At 40.8% G+C, this 18011-nt stretch overlaps 1 protein-coding gene across 4 annotated transcripts in view; it reads left to right on the top strand.

The window, feature by feature from the left end:
• Nucleotides 1-18011, top strand: part of AADAT (aminoadipate aminotransferase) — a 43839-nt gene that overhangs the window by 17448 nt on the left and 8380 nt on the right. For all 4 annotated transcript variants that reach the window (XM_072624300.1, XM_072624297.1, XM_072624299.1 and 1 more), the window contains exons 8-9: nucleotides 4633-4715; nucleotides 15347-15443. In XM_072624300.1, the coding sequence (XP_072480401.1) occupies nucleotides 4633-4715; nucleotides 15347-15443 (180 nt within the window). The remainder of the gene's footprint in view (nucleotides 1-4632; nucleotides 4716-15346; nucleotides 15444-18011) is intronic.

Below are 18011 nucleotides of genomic sequence, written 5' to 3'. Positions count from 1 at the left end.
AAGACCATAAATGAATAGAATGTTAGAATGCTAACAAAGCAACTCAATATCTAGATCCCCTGGAAATGTAGTTGTCAATCATCATTTCTTCAAAGTTTTCAAGCAGTCAGGAAAAAACACATCATGACAGAAAATACTGATTGCCCATGATTTCTAATTAAGGATTTAAAAAATTAATTTTAAAAACATTTTTAAAACCCAAGAAAAATTAGTCTTTATCTCCAAAATGTCTAATACAAAAAAGAGAGAGAATTTTTTCTCATGAGACAAGTAGATTTTTTTAATATGACTGAAAATTTTCAGCTCTCCTTGGAGAAGAATCCAGTACTAGTGAAGAGTCCTTTAGATGCAAACCTTAAGATGTTAAATAATGAGACTTTAGAGCAGTGATATCAAACTCAAATAGAAAAGGAGACCAATAAACCATAGATAAGAATCTTTGTGAGCCCCATATTGTCTTGGAAAACCACACGTTTGTGTATTTCTTTTTTATTAACATGTAAACACATCAAAATCAGATAGGAACTACTTTTTAATCTGGTTCTGGCCACACTCTCAAAAGAGTAGAAAAGTTGTCATCTCTTTAATGTTTTATCTCTGATGTTCCACTTAATGAGAGATGGAGAGGAACCAGTGGTTAGAAATTGAGTGGAAAGCCCCCCAAAATGGGAACAAAATGAAGAACACAAGTTTGTGAGCTAGAATAGAAGAGACCATTATTGTAGCTTGAAAGGAGAAGCCTCTATTTAAACACTACACCTATCTGGAGGATAAGTATGAAAGGTGTGGAAAGATTTTGTTAGTATTGTAGAAACTCATGGTCTGTGTTTTGCATGGATGTGTGTATATACATTTGTTTAGAGTCCAAGATTCAATTGACACCAGTGAAATTACAAAAACAAATAATATAAGAGGAGTTATAAAGGGAACTAATGTAATAATTATATCTCTGGACTTAAACAGTTTGAACTGGAGATTGGGGGAAATATGTGAAATTATACAAAATGGAAAAAAGAATCAAAATAATAATATAAACATTGATTACAGTTATTTAAATAATTAAATTCCAAGTTAAATACCAAGGTTGATAATGATACTCTCTTGTTAAAATTAAAATATACAAATTTTCTTTATTTTCACAAATGGTAAATAACAGAATTTTATGGTTTAATATGCAAGAATTTACTAGTCACTTTTAAGTGATATTTTGCTATATTGTTTTCACATATTATATTTGGGCTGGTGGGGGTTCCCTTTCCTGTTTTGGTTTATTTTGCTGAAACAAAATTTATCAGATAGAAAAAGAAAACTTTAAAGTATCTTGAAGTACCTTTACATTAAAGAGATGTTTATTAAATTTATATTTTCATACTCCATTGCTTTCTTTGTGAGTTATAAATTGTAGAATAGATATTACTCTACTTTTTTCTTATTGTTATCAATCAAAATACTTCCACCACAGAATACATAGTCCATTCCTATTCATGATGTTCTGTTATTCACCTAAAATCCCACAACACCATAATTTTAGAAGAATCAAAATGGCACATGGTATAAAGAACAGGGGAAAGACATGATGAATTTATGTTACCTTAGATGACTTAGTTGCAAAAAACTATATAAGAAACCTCATCAAAGATGTTGTATGTATGTGTGTGTGAATGAGGAATGGCATGAAAGGTGAGGGAAGGATGAAATCTGTCACATTGAGTAAAGCCTTTGTGGAAGATTTATGGAAAGAAATGAATGGGTTTATAATCAGCATGCGTAAAAGCACCATCTATGCTAGTGATATCCAGGATCCATGATGGGTATCTCAAATATTCAAAGCATATTTTTCTAAGATGTACAGAGTACCTTCCTCCCAATGCCCCTGACAGATAAGGAAACTAAAACACAGAAATGTAAGATAACTTGCCCAAAGTCACACAACTAGGGCATATAATTTATCTGAGATGAACAATATTATCTCCCTGTCCTAAAATTGGTAACATCTTTATTTATTATAGGATTCTTATTTACCTATTAAATAGAAAGCAACATGGGTTTCTGGACTTGAGTTTTTAGCTGGCTCATCTTGTTTCCCATAAATTTTGATCTGACCGAAGAACCAAAGCTGGTATTTTTTTTGGACCCTAACCTACACACGATGGCCAATGCTTTGGCCTGAAAGTTGACAGTAGAAAAATGGATTTTCAGTGTGCTCATTAGTTAGCTCCAAAGGCCACTTCTCTTCATTGCTATGAAAGTCAGAGTCCGCAAAGGAAACTGAAGATCTTAATCATAGGTTTGAGTTTGAGATACAAGAGGCAATGTGAACAATGGTACATACTCATAAATAATATGATAATCTCCATACTCCAAGGACTTAGATTTTGACATCTCCACCACAACAGAGGAGGTAGTTGCAGCCATGAATGCAAAATCACACAGAGCTTAATGGCAAAGCTGTTGAACGAAAGAGAGCTACCTGCAGAAATGGCATTCAAAGTTTAGGTGTCTAACTACGAAGATTTTTGTGGTTGGCAATAAGGAAGATGATAAGGATGTATGATTAAGGAAAGATTGAAGTGATTGAGGTCATTAGTCACAATGACAAGAACTTAAGCTTTTGTGACTTTGGAAGACTATAGCTCCCTGGATAAGGTTATTATTCAAAAATATCGTAATGTAAATGTTACAACAAAAATGAGAAAGGGCCTGTCCAAGCAAGTAATTGATAATGATTTTCCTTTACCAACATAGTCACAGAAGTTCCAGAAACATTGGAGGTAGCTTTGGTGAGAATGAGGTTAATAATAGCACTACTTCATAAGGTTGTTACATGAGTTAATATTTATATAGAATTTTGCAAACTTTAAAGTGCTATATAAATGTTAGTTATTTTGTTATTTTGGCAAAACATGCAGTTTTTTTTTTCCTAAGCAATAAGGAGTAGCAGGAGTTAGAATAGTGACAGTTACCAGGAAACAAAATTTATAGATATTCATAGTTCAAGGAAGAACACTGGTAAAGAGAAAGAAGAAAAAGAAAAGGAAGAGGAAGGAAGGAAGGAAGCATGCATTTCCATCTTCCATTTTTTTTTTTTGTACTTGCCTATAAGCTAACAAATTAATTTTTCCGCAGACATTTGTTTGTGCAAGATAACAGCCAACTCCCAGATCCTCAGGTTGCTTTCTTATCTGTAAAATGGGAGTAGTAATATTCTCAGTACCTACTTCACTGAGTTATTGTGAGGAAAGCACTTTTAAGATCTGAAAGCACTATGTAGATGTGAGTTATTGATCCCTGAAGTTTGCCTATACATGCCTTTCTTTGCCTATCCCTTTCTGTACTTAATACCTATTTTCGGGGCCCTCCAGGCTCAAAGTGAATATAAATACGAACTGTTTTTCTTTGGGCCAGTAGAAGACCTGAGGGTCTTCCCTTCCCAGTTTGATTTTTTTTTTTTAATGAAAGGGGCCATCCCTCAATTTACTTCATAAAGAGGTCTATTCACTGAATGTTTCCTCACTCTAAGTGAGCACTTGAAAAGACAGCTTAAAAGGGCCAAGGTCTTGCACTGCATCCTGGGCCATCTCCAGTCATCCTGATCAATGTCTGGCCACTGGACCCAGATGACTCTGAAGGAGAAAGTGAGATTAGTGACTTTGCACAGCTTTCTCTCATTCAAATCAGTCAATTATAAGCCATGTCATCACTTCCCTGAAATCATGGTCCTCTTCAAGAATAAAGGACAAACCACAACCTGTGAGTAGTCTGAGCTGCCTGAATGGGGACCCAGCTGGCCAGTTCCAGTTGCACAACTCAGCATCTCATCTCTTCTCTTTTCCCCTCCCCTCTCCTCTCCTCAGCCCTTAGCTGAGGGTGTTCTGCCCAAAGGAAGGGAAATTTTGATGGCGGAAAGCTATCTAGTTATTTTGGTGTTTACTGGCTAGATTTCTTTCTCAGATACCAAGTCTTAAACCCAATTCACTCTGGATCTATAGGACAACCAATAGGAGAAAGTGAGGCTGGTGACTTTGCACAGCCCTCCCTTACTCAAAGTCAATTGCAAATCATGTCATCACATCCCCAATGCTGTGGTCCTCTTCAAGAACAAAGAACAAACCATATACAACCATAACCTTTTGTCCTCATTGTAACTGTGGACTCCTTTATCTTTTGCATTCAATTAGGGTAGTCATAGGCCCATTCTATAACCTATACCAATTCCAGTTTCCATTTTCTTTATTTATCTAGCTGACTCTTCACTACTGTGTATGTGTCCACCATCCTTCGTTTTCAACTTATCCCATAAGTTTCTTTCTCTTGATCTGATTAGGAGTTTCCCTAAAGTTCATAAAAATTGTGTTTCATCTACAATTGGCACTTCTGCTAAGCCTAACCCCTATACATATCATATGTTGCTAAAGAAACCATGAACAAGGCCAAGTGTTTACAAGAGAAGGTGAAGTCCAACTTTTCTCTTTTCCAGCTGGGGCTAGGATAATGAAAACAGAAATGATTAGAATCCCATCCTAACATGCTCTCTCTCTTGCTATCTCAGAAGAAGAAAAAAATGTAACTTAAATAAAGCACTTATCTAGAGCCTAATACAATTCCATAATTACTTTTGGTTCTATTTTTCAGCCTTGGGCACCAACGTTTCTTTCTATGGATACTGACGGTCGTGTCATCAGAACAGATTCTTTCTCAAAAATTCTGTCTTCAGGGTAAGATCATATTTCAGATAATTTGCATGTTGAAACTACCATTGTTTGTTGTTTCTATGCCAACTCCTGCTTGAGGACTCTCATCTTGATGTTTCCTCAAACACCCTTATTTCCCAGTTTCTCAACCTTCTCAGTTCCCATAACCTACTCATCCACTTCACCTCAGTTAGACACAGGATTGGATCTTGCCAACACCTGCCAGGCCTAGAGGCCTGAGGGCTACCCGAGTCTTACCTTACCTCTATCAGAGGTCTTCGGCTGGCCAAACCGGATACTCGTATGAGAGAAGAGACCTATCAGAGTCGAACAAGGGTTGAGCTTTATTCAGGGTTCTGGTTACAAGTGCAGGGGAATTCTTCCTTAGGAGGGAGCGAAGAATCTCCCAAGGAGGCAAAGATCTTACAATAAGAGATTGGAAGTAGAAGTGTAAGTGGGGAGAGAGGGGGAGGGGAGAGCAGAGAGAGGAAAAGCGGAGCCTTCTGTCCTCACACGTGGCCCCTCCGCCCAAGAGAACTTTCAGGCTTTCCTGACTCCAATTAAGCTCTCCAGCCGCATAGTTTGCATCTGAATACCGTGCCTGTTAGGTAACAATGGGTGTGCCCAGATCCGGGACAGCCTCGAGAGGGGGGATGCTCCTCCCATCACGTATCTCACGGGAAGAGGCAGAAATACACGAGATAGCTCGGTTCACCTCGATTCCCAGTCATTTCCTGGGGGGCCTCGTGAGAACTCTAAGATTTAGAAGTTCCCACCTTTACCCGCCCGAGACTGTCCGCATGGAATTGAGCTTCCATCCCCAGCATCTCCCCTTTTTTGTTTTGCGCAGCATGCACATGGCTCTAGAGCAAATAGTGGCTGGAGGCTGAGTGGATTAGGAAGGCCTTTAGCATATGAGGACCCCACAACAAGAACTTCATTCACACAGAAATCTGCAGCTAGCACAACTGACAAAGAGAGGCATCCAACAAAACAAAGGTGAAGCTAAATGGCTGAATTACAACAAGAGAAAGGGCAATCACTACTTCCAAAGCATATTCTAAGAGAAGCAGCTAGTGCTGGCGCCTTACACATCACCACCCCCTTAGTCATGCAAATGGATCTCAACGGCCAAGCCTGAATGGCCAAGCCTGTGGTATTCAGGCGAAAAGTTGGTCATCTCCCGAAAAGTTGGTCACCCCTTCCCCCCCAATGTGTCCTGGGTTTGTGATATCAAAGTCCTCCTTCAGCCGCTGGAAAGAGATGCCTAAATGGAGTGGTCAGCAATGTCAGTGGTTGCGATGAGTGCTGCTTCCTCTGTGGGCAGCAAGGTTAAAGCTGTCAGCAGCAGACTCAGGTGGTGCATGATCCTTCTCCGGGGTCTCCGGGGTCTCCGGGCTCGTCGCCTCCTGCGTCTCCGTCGTTTCCGACACCGGTTTCCACCTACGGATCCTTCTAATGGGAATCCATGCATCCCCTTTTCCTGTGGAGACACAAACATACCCTGGACCCCATATTAGTATCTTATACGGACCTTGCCATTTCCCTGAGGCCATATCCTTTACCATGGCCCATGTGTCCTTATTTCCAGCCTGGGTATTACTTTCCTTGCGGGGTTGTCTTGGAATAGTCACAAAATGTCTCATAGCTGGAGTAGTATGTGAGTTTTTTGAGACATGCAAAAAATTGTGTGTATACACAGCTGTATCAAGCTCTGATTGTGTTAGGCGACCTCTTCCCCTTTTTTGTTTAGCGAGGATCGCCTTTAAGGTGAGATTGGCCCTTTCCACCTGGCCTTGTGGATTGTAGGGGATTCCTGTAACATGTCGAATCCCTAGATCGTGGAGGAAGTGTGTAAGGGTTTGAGAAGTGTAGGCAGGACCATTATCTGTCTTTATTTCTAAGGGTAAACCTGAAACAGAAAAACAGTGCCAAAGATGTTGAATTACTTTAGCACTTGATTCACCTGGCTGTAAAGTCACCATAAGGAATCCGGACCATGTGTCAACTGTCACATGTATGCACTGGCCCTTAAGATGGGTGACATCCATTTGCCAAATTTCATTGGGTGCCAAGCCACGAGGATTGACACCCTGGTCTAGAGATGGGTGGAATGGGATACATTGGAGACAGCTCTTAACAATTTTTCTGGCCTGTTCTTGAGTTATCCCATATAATTTGCAGAGGGCTTCTGTGGCTAGGTGGAACCTATCATGAGCCTTTTGGGCCCTTTCCCGTGGTTCCACAGTGTGCCCTACAAGGTATAGTGAATTGTCTGCTATTTGATTTCCTTCAAAAATTGGTCCTGTGCCATTAGTATGTGAGCGCACATGTAAAACATAAAAAGGGTGTGTTCTGTTATTAATGGTGATCAATAGCTGCTCACACTGTGAAAAAATATTGGACCGATAATCTACAATAGAGTCCTCAATCCGTGAAATTAATAAAGATGCATACTGACTATCAGTAATAATGTTAATGGGTATGTCATTATATATTTGGAGAGCTTGGATTATAGCTTCCCACTCGTTCTGTTGAGTAGAGGTGTAGGGTGTGTTAACTATATATATCTCTTGGGAGGCCGAATTATAAATAGATGCCTTGTGATGTTTTGTGGCATCTGTAAAAATGTTAGGCCCTTCTACTGGGTTGGGTGAGTACCTTTTCACTGGTGCTGGGGCCCACTGTAACAACTCTTTGAATAGGAAAGTCGAATTTGGTTTCACCTGGGCCCACTGGAGTATAGTGGCCCAAGAAACGTGATTCTGAGCTAACTCTTCTACATCCTTAGTGGTGAGTGTAGCATAAAGAATTGGCTGTTTTTGGTACATGTGGGTAGCTCTTTTTACTGCCTCTAGTGCTAACAGTCCTAGAAATTCCCACTTGTTTAGTAAACTGCTTCCTGTTTTACTTAAATACACCCACTCTAGGGGCTTCTCTTTTTGGTGTATGACGGCATAGGGAGGTGTGGTGGAGATAATAGATACCTCCACATCTCTTCCTGGATCCCACCGGAATGTGGTGGACTCTAAAAATTGTTTTTTTATTGCCTCTATGGCCTTGGCTGCTTCAGGAGTCAATGTTCGTGGGGAATTTAAAGCAGAGTCTCCTGTCAATAGTGAATATAAAGGTTGCATGAGAGGTAGGGGTATAGGCACCTTTGATCTTATCCATTGGATAGCTCCTACTAGTTTCTGAGCATCATTGAGTGTTTGGATCTTTATATCCCATTTTGGGGGTTCCGGCCGAATGATGGTGCCCTGTATCTGATATCCCAAATATTTGTAACTGGGTCCTCTCTGTATCTTTTCAGGAGCAATAACTAATCCTAGTCCTAGAAGGTTCCTTTCTACTGCTTGGAAACACTTCTCCAGATCCTTGAGCTGAGGTGCAGCTATAAGGATGTCATCCATATAGTGGATGATTTTGCATTGGTATTGCTGTCTGGGGCTTTCTAATGCTTGATTAACATACCACTGGCAGATGGTGGGGCTGCAACTCATACCTTGGGGCAATACCTTCCACTGATACCTCTTTGCAGGTCCTTCGTTATTGGGGTGAGGTATTGTAAAAGCAAACCAAGGACAATCTACTTTGTTTAAAGGAATGGAAAAAAAACAATCCTGAATGTCAATGATTATAAGTGACCAACCATCCGGGATGGCATTAGGAGAAGGGAGACCTGGTTGCAGGGCTCCCATAGGCATGAGAGACTGATTTACCTTCCTTAGATCTGTAAGGAACCTGAATTTCCCGGATTTTTTCTTTATAACAAACACAGGAGCATTCCAGGGTGACTGTGATGGCTCTATATTTCCTTTTTCTAATTGCTCCTTAACCAATAGTTGTAGTGCCTGGAGTTTTTCTGGAGTCAGGGGCCATTGCTCCACCCAAATTGGGGTGTCTGACTTCCAATTCAAGGGTGGGGACTCCAGTGCAACTGCAATGGCCCTTACTAAAAATTTGATAGCCTCATCCCCAGGCTGCTCATGATGTCTCTGCCCCAGATGTTAAAACTAAGTCCTGGAATCACCAACGGCCATACGGTCCCTTGGTGATCCTCTGCCTCCCACTTTACTGGGTACATTGTCTCTAAGGTATTTTGGCACCCTCCTATTCCCCACACTGGTCTCTGGCTTTCTTTGAGCTTCCAGTGCCAGGGTACTGAGCGACTGCTAAGGCAGGTCCTATCCGCTCCAGTATCAAGGAGGCCAGTCATGGGAATTCCATTGAGCCAGATTGTACACTCAGGTCTATTCTGTCCTATTTCCTTTAGTAACTGGATTTGAACTGAGTGCTTTAAGGGAAGGGCAATAGCTATGGGAAGCTAATTGTCTATATGAGCTGGCTTGGCTACCACATTGGAGCATGGAAGTGCTGTGGTGCCGGTGGGATAAACTCCTGTATATATAACTACGGGTGCATGAGAGGGGTTCTGTAATATCAGGGATTCCTCCCGTATGGGGTCTCTCAGGGGAATCATAGTAAACTGATGAGCTGCAAGCTGGCACTTCTCTAAGCTGTAAAGGTGTTGCATTCCTTCCTCTGGCCCCATAATCTCCTGTATTCTCCCTCCAAGGGGCCGTCCTGATTCTCTGCCAAAGGGTACACTTTCGGGGCCCTCGAGGGGCCCCTCACCCCGTTTCCCAACTTCCTACATTGTCTAGCTAGGTGACCTGGCTTTCCACATGAAAAACAAGGGTCCTGGCCCCTCCCTGTACTTATTTCTTTCTTACACTCTTTCTTAAGGTGTCCCGGTTTTCCGCAGTTAAAACATTTTTTCTCCAAAGAGATATTAGTTAAGGCGGCGGCAAGGTACTCCCCTTGCACCTGTGCCAAGTATACTTGACTTCCTATCCTGTCACATCTCTGTATCATTTCTTCAACAGATGCATTCTTCGGCAGTCCCAGCATTGCCTTTTTGCAGTCATGATTACAATTCTGCCACAGCAATGTCTTTAACACTATCTCTGTCCCTTGATTCTCCTCTCCCATGTCTCGACCTACTGCCTCCTGCAGCCTGGCCACAAAATTAGTAAATGGCTCAGTGTTTCCTTGCATAATCCTAGTCAGGGAAACTCTCTCTCTTTCTTAGAGGCTATAACCTTCCAGGCGGCAATAGCCATTCCGGCAATCAAGACATAATCGGCGGCCGAGTACTGTAATTGATTTCCTGTAGCCTCAAACTGTCCTGTTCCTGTAAATCGCTGATAAGCCTGGGGGGCCTGAGCCCCCAGCCCACTGGTAGTGCTCTTTACCCTCTGAGAAAATTCTGATACCCAAACCACATTCTGCCCAGGGGTAAGGCAGGCTCTAGCTAAGCTCTTCCAGTCATTAGGAGTCAGAACGAACTGACCACTGAGAGTCTCAAGCATGGCTATGACAAAGGGTGAATTGGGGCCGTGCTTGGTACAAGCCTCTTTAAGAGTCGCTACTCTCTTCCACTCTATGGGTATGTGGCTCCTCCGAACCCCACCGGGGACACTGGGGTCCGCTATTTCTAGCACAGGAAATGTCCCTACGTCTTCTCCATTCTCTATAGCCTTTCGTATTCCCTTTTCCAAACTGGACTGTGGCCCTAGACTGTCTGACCAATGGAGCATGCTATAAGGAGGCGCAGAGGGAAGACACGGCGTATTCTCCCCTGCCTTGCCTTTTCCATCTGCTAGATGGAGCTCCGAATCTATTTTTTCTCTACACTCCTTAACTTTCTGCTTGCCAGTGTTCTCCCCTCCCCTCTCTCCGCTTCCACTCTCATTCCAATCCCGCCCTGGTCTCTCCGGCCCTTCCAAAAGACTCTTAATCACACCGAATATCAGGAAATCTAAATCCTCCAGCTCCCCGGGGCATTGTTGCTCATAAGCGGTCATTTGTTCTCTGACCACTCCCCATCTTTCTCTTGATATTCCTGTCTGCTCGAGCCAAGGAGAAACTTTCCAAATCCTTTTACAAAATTCTCGGAGGTCGTTTAACTCTATAGTGACCCCCACCTCCCTGCATTCCCTGTAAAGTATCTCAGCCCAGACCTCCTGTTCCTCTGGCTTTATTACTGGCAATTGATTCCCCATCCCTGCCCTTTTCCCATGGGTGTGGGAAGCTACTCTCACTCTTTCTCTCCTTCCGAATCTAGGATTCGGGACTCGCATCTTTCACAGCCCCTTCCGGGCGTTCCCAAGCACCCAGGATATCTGCGCTCCTGTCCCTGTTTGGAGACGCCAACTGCCAGGCCTAGAGGCCTGAGGGCTACCCGAGTCTTACCTTACCTCTATCAGAGGTCTTCGGCTGGCCAAACCGGATACTCGTATGAGAGAAGAGACCTATCAGAGTCGAACAAGGGTTGAGCTTTATTTCAGGGTCTCGGTTACAAGTGCAGGGGGAATTCTTCCTTAGGAGGGAGCGAAGAATCTCCCAAGGAGGCAAAGATCTTACAATAAGAGATTGGAAGTAGAAGTGTAAGTAGGGAGAGAGGGGGAGGGGAGAGCGGAGAGAGGAAAAGCGGAGCCTTCTGTCCTCACACGTGGCCCCTCCCGCCTAAGAGAACTTTCAAGCTTTCCTGACTCCAATTAAGCTCTCCAGCCGCATAGTTTGCATCTGAATACCGTGCCTGTTAGGTAACAATGGGTGTGCCCAGATCCGGGACAGCCTCGAGAGCGGGGATGCTCCTCCCATCACGTATCTCACGGGAAGAGGCGGAAATACACGAGATAGCTCGGTTCACCTCGATTTCCAGTCATTTCCTGGGGGGCCTCGTGAGAACTCTAAGATTTAGAAGTTCCCACCTTTACCCGCCCAAGACTGTCCACATGGAATTGAGCTTCCATCCCCAGCAGACACCCACTTCCTTGATCAAGAGCTCTGGAATTCCCTTGTGTGATTATAACCTCTTCTCATTCCCACTCTCTCTCTATCTCACCACTCCCATTCCTATTCTTTGACCTGACCTTCACTTGCAATCCTTCGTATTTTCCTTGGTACATCATTCCTGCTCTAGTAGCACTTTTCTATCTTTCCAACCTGAATCTTTTAGTTAACCAGCTCAATTCTATATTATTCTCTACTCTCAGATTACCTGTTCTTATCACCAGTCACACCATGCTGACCCCTCATCCTATATTATTCCTACCATTTTATCTCCTCTTCTCCTACTCACTTTCAGCTAAATAGAGCAGGGAGAAATCCCACACCAGTGATTGACTGGATCCACTACATATTTCTATTATCTAGTCTCATCTGGGATTTTACTGCCACAGGCTATCCTTTTACTTCCTCCTAATTGATTATCTGATAGAAAGTATTCCAGGTATTCTCTTTTCTCCTCAAGCCTTATATAGAACCCTCTTCCCCCTCCTTTTACCTTCAGACCTCACCTCTTCCTGCATAGCAAAAATTGAGACCATTCACTGTGAGTTCTCTCATCTTTCTATACATCTTGTCATTCACTGCCATCATCCCCCCTCCCTTCTTCTGTTCTCCTTGCTCACCAAGACCAAGCTCTAATCCTTTATCCCATTTCCTCATATCTTTTCCAACATATTTACCCCACTAGCATTCTCACTCTCTCCCTAATCTTCAATCCCTCCCTTTCTACTGGTTCCTTTCCTGCTTCCTGCATCCACCCATCTCCCCTTCCTTAAGAAGCTCTCCCCTAGATGCTGTCACTCTAGATATCTTTTCTTTCTTAACCAAATACCTAAAATAAGTTTTCTACACTCAATGTCTCTACTTTCACTCCTAACACTCTTCTCAATACTTTGCAGTATGGTTTCTGGTCTCAGCATCCAAATGAAACTGCTCTCTCCATGGTTACCAGGCATTTTTTTTTTTAAGAAATATTTATTGGTTTCAATTAAGAAAAATCTATTTTACTTCTGCATACTCAGCTACTGAAAAAAAAAAAGAAAAAGAAAACCCTTAAAACAGTCATGTGAACCAAATTCCCATATTGGTCATATCCATAAAATATATGTCTCATTCTGCGCTAGAATGTCCCTCCTCTCTGTCAGGAGGGAGGTAGTATGTTTCATCACTAGTCTTCTAGAATTGTGGTTGGCCATGATGTTGATAAGCATTTTTAAGTCTTTCAAAGTCGTTTGCCTTTGCAATGTTGTTATATAAATTGTTCCCTTGCTTCTGCTCACTTTACTCTGCATCAGATCATACAAGTCTTCCCAGGTTTCTCTGAAACTGCCTCCCATCATTTCTTATGGCATAAGAGAATAGTACTTCATTACATTTGCACACCATAATTTGTTCATTTAATCCTCATCCCCCCGATCTCTCTGTTGACTGCCCTCTTGTCCTGGATATTCACCTAAGTTTTCATGATACGGCTCTCTCCTAGTTGTCCTATTTGACCACTCCTCACTCACCTTTCCTGAATCGGCATCCATGTCATGCCCCGAACTATTTCTTCTCTTCTGTCCAGAGAACCTAATCAGCTCCTATAGGTTCAATTTAGAAGACTGCCAATTTTATATATCCTGTCCTAAACTCTCTTCAGTTCTGCAATACATTTTGACTATGCCTATAGATACTCTATAGACTTTTCAAACTCAACATGTCCAAAATAGAACTAATTATCTTTTCTCTAAAACTCTCTCCTCTTCCAAACATCTTTTGAAGTCACCACCATTGTTCTACTCATCCAGCTTCAAAACTTCATTGGCATCCTTAGCTCCTTACTCTTACTCCACATTTAGTTACAAAGTCTTATTATTTCCATGAAATCACTCACATCTTTCCTCTTCTTTTCATGCACACAGCCACTGCCCTAGTTCAACCTTTATTATCTCTCACATTAAGGCAGTAGCCTTATATTTAGTCTCTCTTTCACAAGTCTCTCCCCTCCAATGTAGCCTCCACATAACTGCCAAAGTGATCTTTCTAAAAAACGGGTCTGATCATGTCTCTCCTCTCTCCAATAACCTACCTATCACCTCTAGGATCATATTAAATTTCATGTTTAACATGCAAAGCTCTTCACAACCTGGGCCAATTTACCTTTTCAGACTTATTACACATTAGTCCCTTCCATGCCCTCTATCCTCTGGCTATCCTGACCTTCTTACATTTTCTTATACATGACATTCCACCATTCATCTCTGTGCCTCTCCATTAGCTGTCCCCTATTCCTGGAATTCTCTCTCTTCTTACACCCACCTCTTAGGATACTTCATTTCCTTCAAGACTTGGTTCAAGATTCCCCTTCTCCAAGAGAACTTTCCTGATCTTCTTCCAGCTGAAGTCCATCTCCCCCTACCCTGCCCAGCTCCAGATATTGTCTGATATATGTTTTCTATGTCAGGCATTGTTTCACTATTGCCTTCACCTACCACATAGCAAGCACTTAATAAGTGCTTTTTGATTGATTGATTGATTTGTTATTTAAGTATTACTTTTAAAAGAAACTTTCTGTTAGGCATTTTAAAATTTGTATGAATGGACATGCACTGAAGTCTTGCTCCAAGGCCTCAGTGTAACCTAGAAGTGAACCTGGATTCTCAAACGACATGCCTACAGAGTATAACCTCTTACAAATCCTGATAGGCTAGAGGAGCTTTAGGTTGAGTCCAGCAAACCCAACTAGGTGTGTTGTCTGAGAACCATCCTGATTAAACTCGGAGACTCATCATCTGAGGATCATCAAGTGATGAATTTTTATGTCCATAAGAACTCATTAGAACTTCCTACCAAGGACCAGAGGGATTATAGTTTACTTTGAAAGGGAAAATACATTAACCGGCAGCTTGGAAGTACAATGAATAGTGCTCAGAGCCTGGGATCAAGAGAATCTGAATTAAAATCCAGCCCAAAATGCTTACTGTTTGTGTGATCTTGGGCACTTAACCTTTGTTTCCTAAAATGAGGATGGTAATAGAACCTACTTCCCAGTATTCAAGTAAGACTCAAATGAGATAGTGTTTGTAAAGTACTAAGGTACAATGCATGGTGCACAGTAGGTACTATATAAATGCTTGCTATTATTTATTATTGCTGTTGTTACCAATGAAATCTATGTGCCTTGTGGCCACAGCCATGGGATATGTATTCTTGCCTCCTTGTAGCTGAACACTTGCTGAGGCAATGATTTTTTAGTCACCCTGAAATAAGAAAAGAAAGGGACTTTATGGAACCTGATTTCTTGTTTTAGAAAAGTCAACCATGAAAATGCTGTTCTTTGAGTTTGCACATTTCATAGCCCACTTATCTTTATAAAATACCCTGAGAATGAAAATGGCAACTTTTCAATCTGATTATTACCTACCCTTTCTTCTTAGTAAGCCTCCATTTTTTCAAAGGCATTTTGCTCATAATTGTTTTTAAATAATTGGGAAAATTTGTTAAAATTCAGAATAGTTTAGCTGCTAAATTTTTCAGCCTCATGTATATTTGATGTGCTTCTAGAAATGCTGGTCATAGTTTAACCATTCATTAAAAATTTATACTTAAATTTAAATTCATACTTTAAATGAGATATGAAATAATATGATTAAGATGCTTTACACTTCTAGAATCCATACCCTTGAAGACACTGTGTGGTCTTTGAGTCAAAGTGGGCCTTCTAAAGGAATTCAATAGCTAGTTTAGCTATGAAAACAAAATGAGTGGGATTTGTGTCAATATTTTTGTGTAATATTTTTTCTATACTTCCACAGATTGAGAATAGGTTTTATAACTGGCCCCAAACCTCTGATTGATCAAATTGTTTTGCATATACAAGTGTCAACGCTGCACACCAGCACTTTTACACAGGTAAGGAATCATTGACTAAATGGAACATCTTTTTTGTGATGAACATGGAAAAGATTTTTTGCAAAACAGGCAGGAGGAATTCCAGGAAGGACCCTTGCACACATGAGAATATTTGAGTTCTAGCTCCCACTTTTAAACCATGTGATCTTGAAGAAGTGAGGGTAACATGGGGTAGTAAATAGATTTGGAGTCATGAAACCTGGGTTGAAATCCCACCTCTGATATTCATAGTTTGTCCATGTGTGATCATGGTCAAGTCATTTAATAACTCTGAGACTCAGTTTTCTCATTTGTAAAGTGCAGGTAATGACACCTAGAGTGCCTACTTCACAGAGTTGTCATGAAGCTCAAATGAGGTAATCTTTGAAAGCTTCTTTGCAAACTTTCTAAGTGCTGTATGTGCATCAGTCACTAAATCGTGATGGCTGTTTCCTTATCTTTAAAAAGAAGGGGATGGACTAGCTGATCCCTGTGGTCCTTTGCAGCCCCAATCATTATTCTAAAATTGTCTCTTCTCTAGGACCAATTAATTAATTACAAGATTTTACTTAAGATACAGTAACTAAAGGAGAAAAGAACCATAGTGAAAAGTCAATTTTGAATTAAACCTAAAGCAATGTAGCTTAAGGTACTTTCTGTCTTTGACTCTTAAGTAGTTTTGTAATTATGTCATTTCCCTACGTATTTTATTTAATCACACACTTATGCTCCTGCCTTCCTACGAAGAAAGCCAAATTAGGTGTTTATGTATTTTGAAATAAGGAAAATTAAGGTTGGTTTTTATTCAGTGAATTTCATGACATCCTCAGAAATAATTGAAACCATTCCAAGGTCACCAAACTAAAACACACCATTATAGAGAAAAACAATTCTGAAGAATGTAAATTGAAAAGACAAAAGCGCTGTGGAACTAGAGCTAGAAGGGACCTTAGAGGTTATCTAGTACAACTCTTTTATTTTATAGGTGAGGAAACTGAGGTCCATAGTGATTATGACCCACAGGTAGTGAGTAGTAGAACCAGTTTTCAGATCTGTGTGCTCTGATACCATGCTAGAGTGGGATCTTTGCATATTTCTCTACATTCCAGAAGAATACTATCTCACAAGTTTTCCATTATTATAACATTAGGTATTCCTTATACATTTTCGCATCACTTTTTATAAAATATACCCATCTGCTTAAATAATATCTAACCCTTCCAAATTGGGACATCACTTCCAAAGGAACCCTACTTGTCAAAGCTAATAGGATTGTCACTTAATGTCTATTACATGTTAATATTATTCTAGGTCTATTGTTCTAGACATTATATATGAGAGAAACTAAGAATTGTAGTAATAACAGAACGTTACAGTTTACAAAAGGTTTGTATTCATTGATCCTCACTGTTACTCCCTGTACTACAAGTGACATTTTCCCCATTCTGTAGATTAGGAAACTGAGACTCTGAATGGCAAAGTAATTCTGTGTTGAAGAGCAAGTAAATGTGTGGTTGGAAATGTAAGTACCGTTCTCTTCCTCTTATAGATGAGGAAACTGAAGCATAGAAGTTGTGACTTGCCCAGGGTCAACACATCCCTAAACGAATGGTGTAACAGATTTTTTTAAAAGAGTAGAAAAGAGAAAGAAAAGAAAGAAAATGGATGAAATTGGTTGACATTTCTTGGACCCTTCAGTATAACAGTATTTACCTGGCATGATATCTCTTAAAGAGAGATTTCTAGAGATGCTTTCAATCTATCTTTCTCTTCCTGTCCAAGAGGTGAACTACTCTCTGCAGGCTCAAATGTGATGATCACTTGAAAGTCACACTCAAGTCCAAGTTGAGACAGGGAAGCTTTTTCCCAGCCTCTCGATTCCAGTGCCTTCCCTCTGTTAATTATTTCCTACTTATTCTTTATATAGTTTGCTTCATATTGTTTGCATGTTATTTCCTCCATTATTAGATTGTAAAATCCTTGAGGGCAAGGACTGTCTTTGGCTTCTTTTTGTATCCCCAGAACCTAGAATAATGCCTAGCAAATATATATATACATATACATATATATATATATTCATATCTCACAATAATATTTATTGATTGATTTTTATATGAATTAACAACTCTTAAGTCATTGGTTTCCATCCTTTTATTAAATGAATTTGAGGAATCTGTGACCAGTCTGTCCACACATGTCAATTTCCCATATTCTCCATGGAGATTACCTAAAAAATTGGGAATTTTTCTTTGTCATAATGAGCTTAACCAAGCAACCCCACTTTTCTTCCATAACCCATACAACAGAGGAAAATGATTCTGACAGTCTCACTCAGGCAAATATACCATTCCTGGGGAATAGATGTATGATTCCTTCACACCTATATGTGTTAAGGAATTTCAGTTCTGTGTACTATGATTTAAGAAGGATATTGATAGACTGGAGAGTATCCAGAGGAGAACAACCAGGGAAGTGAAGAGCCTTGAATCCATGTCATGTGAGGAGTGTTTGAAGGAACTGGGCATGTTTAGCCTGGAGGAAACAAGATCTGGAGGAAAGGAGACATAAAAGCTTTGTTCCAGTAGTTGA

This window comes from Notamacropus eugenii, chromosome 7 (assembly GCF_028372415.1).
Source record: "Notamacropus eugenii isolate mMacEug1 chromosome 7, mMacEug1.pri_v2, whole genome shotgun sequence".
Lineage (NCBI taxonomy): Eukaryota > Metazoa > Chordata > Mammalia > Diprotodontia > Macropodidae > Notamacropus > Notamacropus eugenii.
Note: the sequence above shows the minus strand (reverse complement) of the source record. Positions and strands in the feature narration are given on the sequence as shown.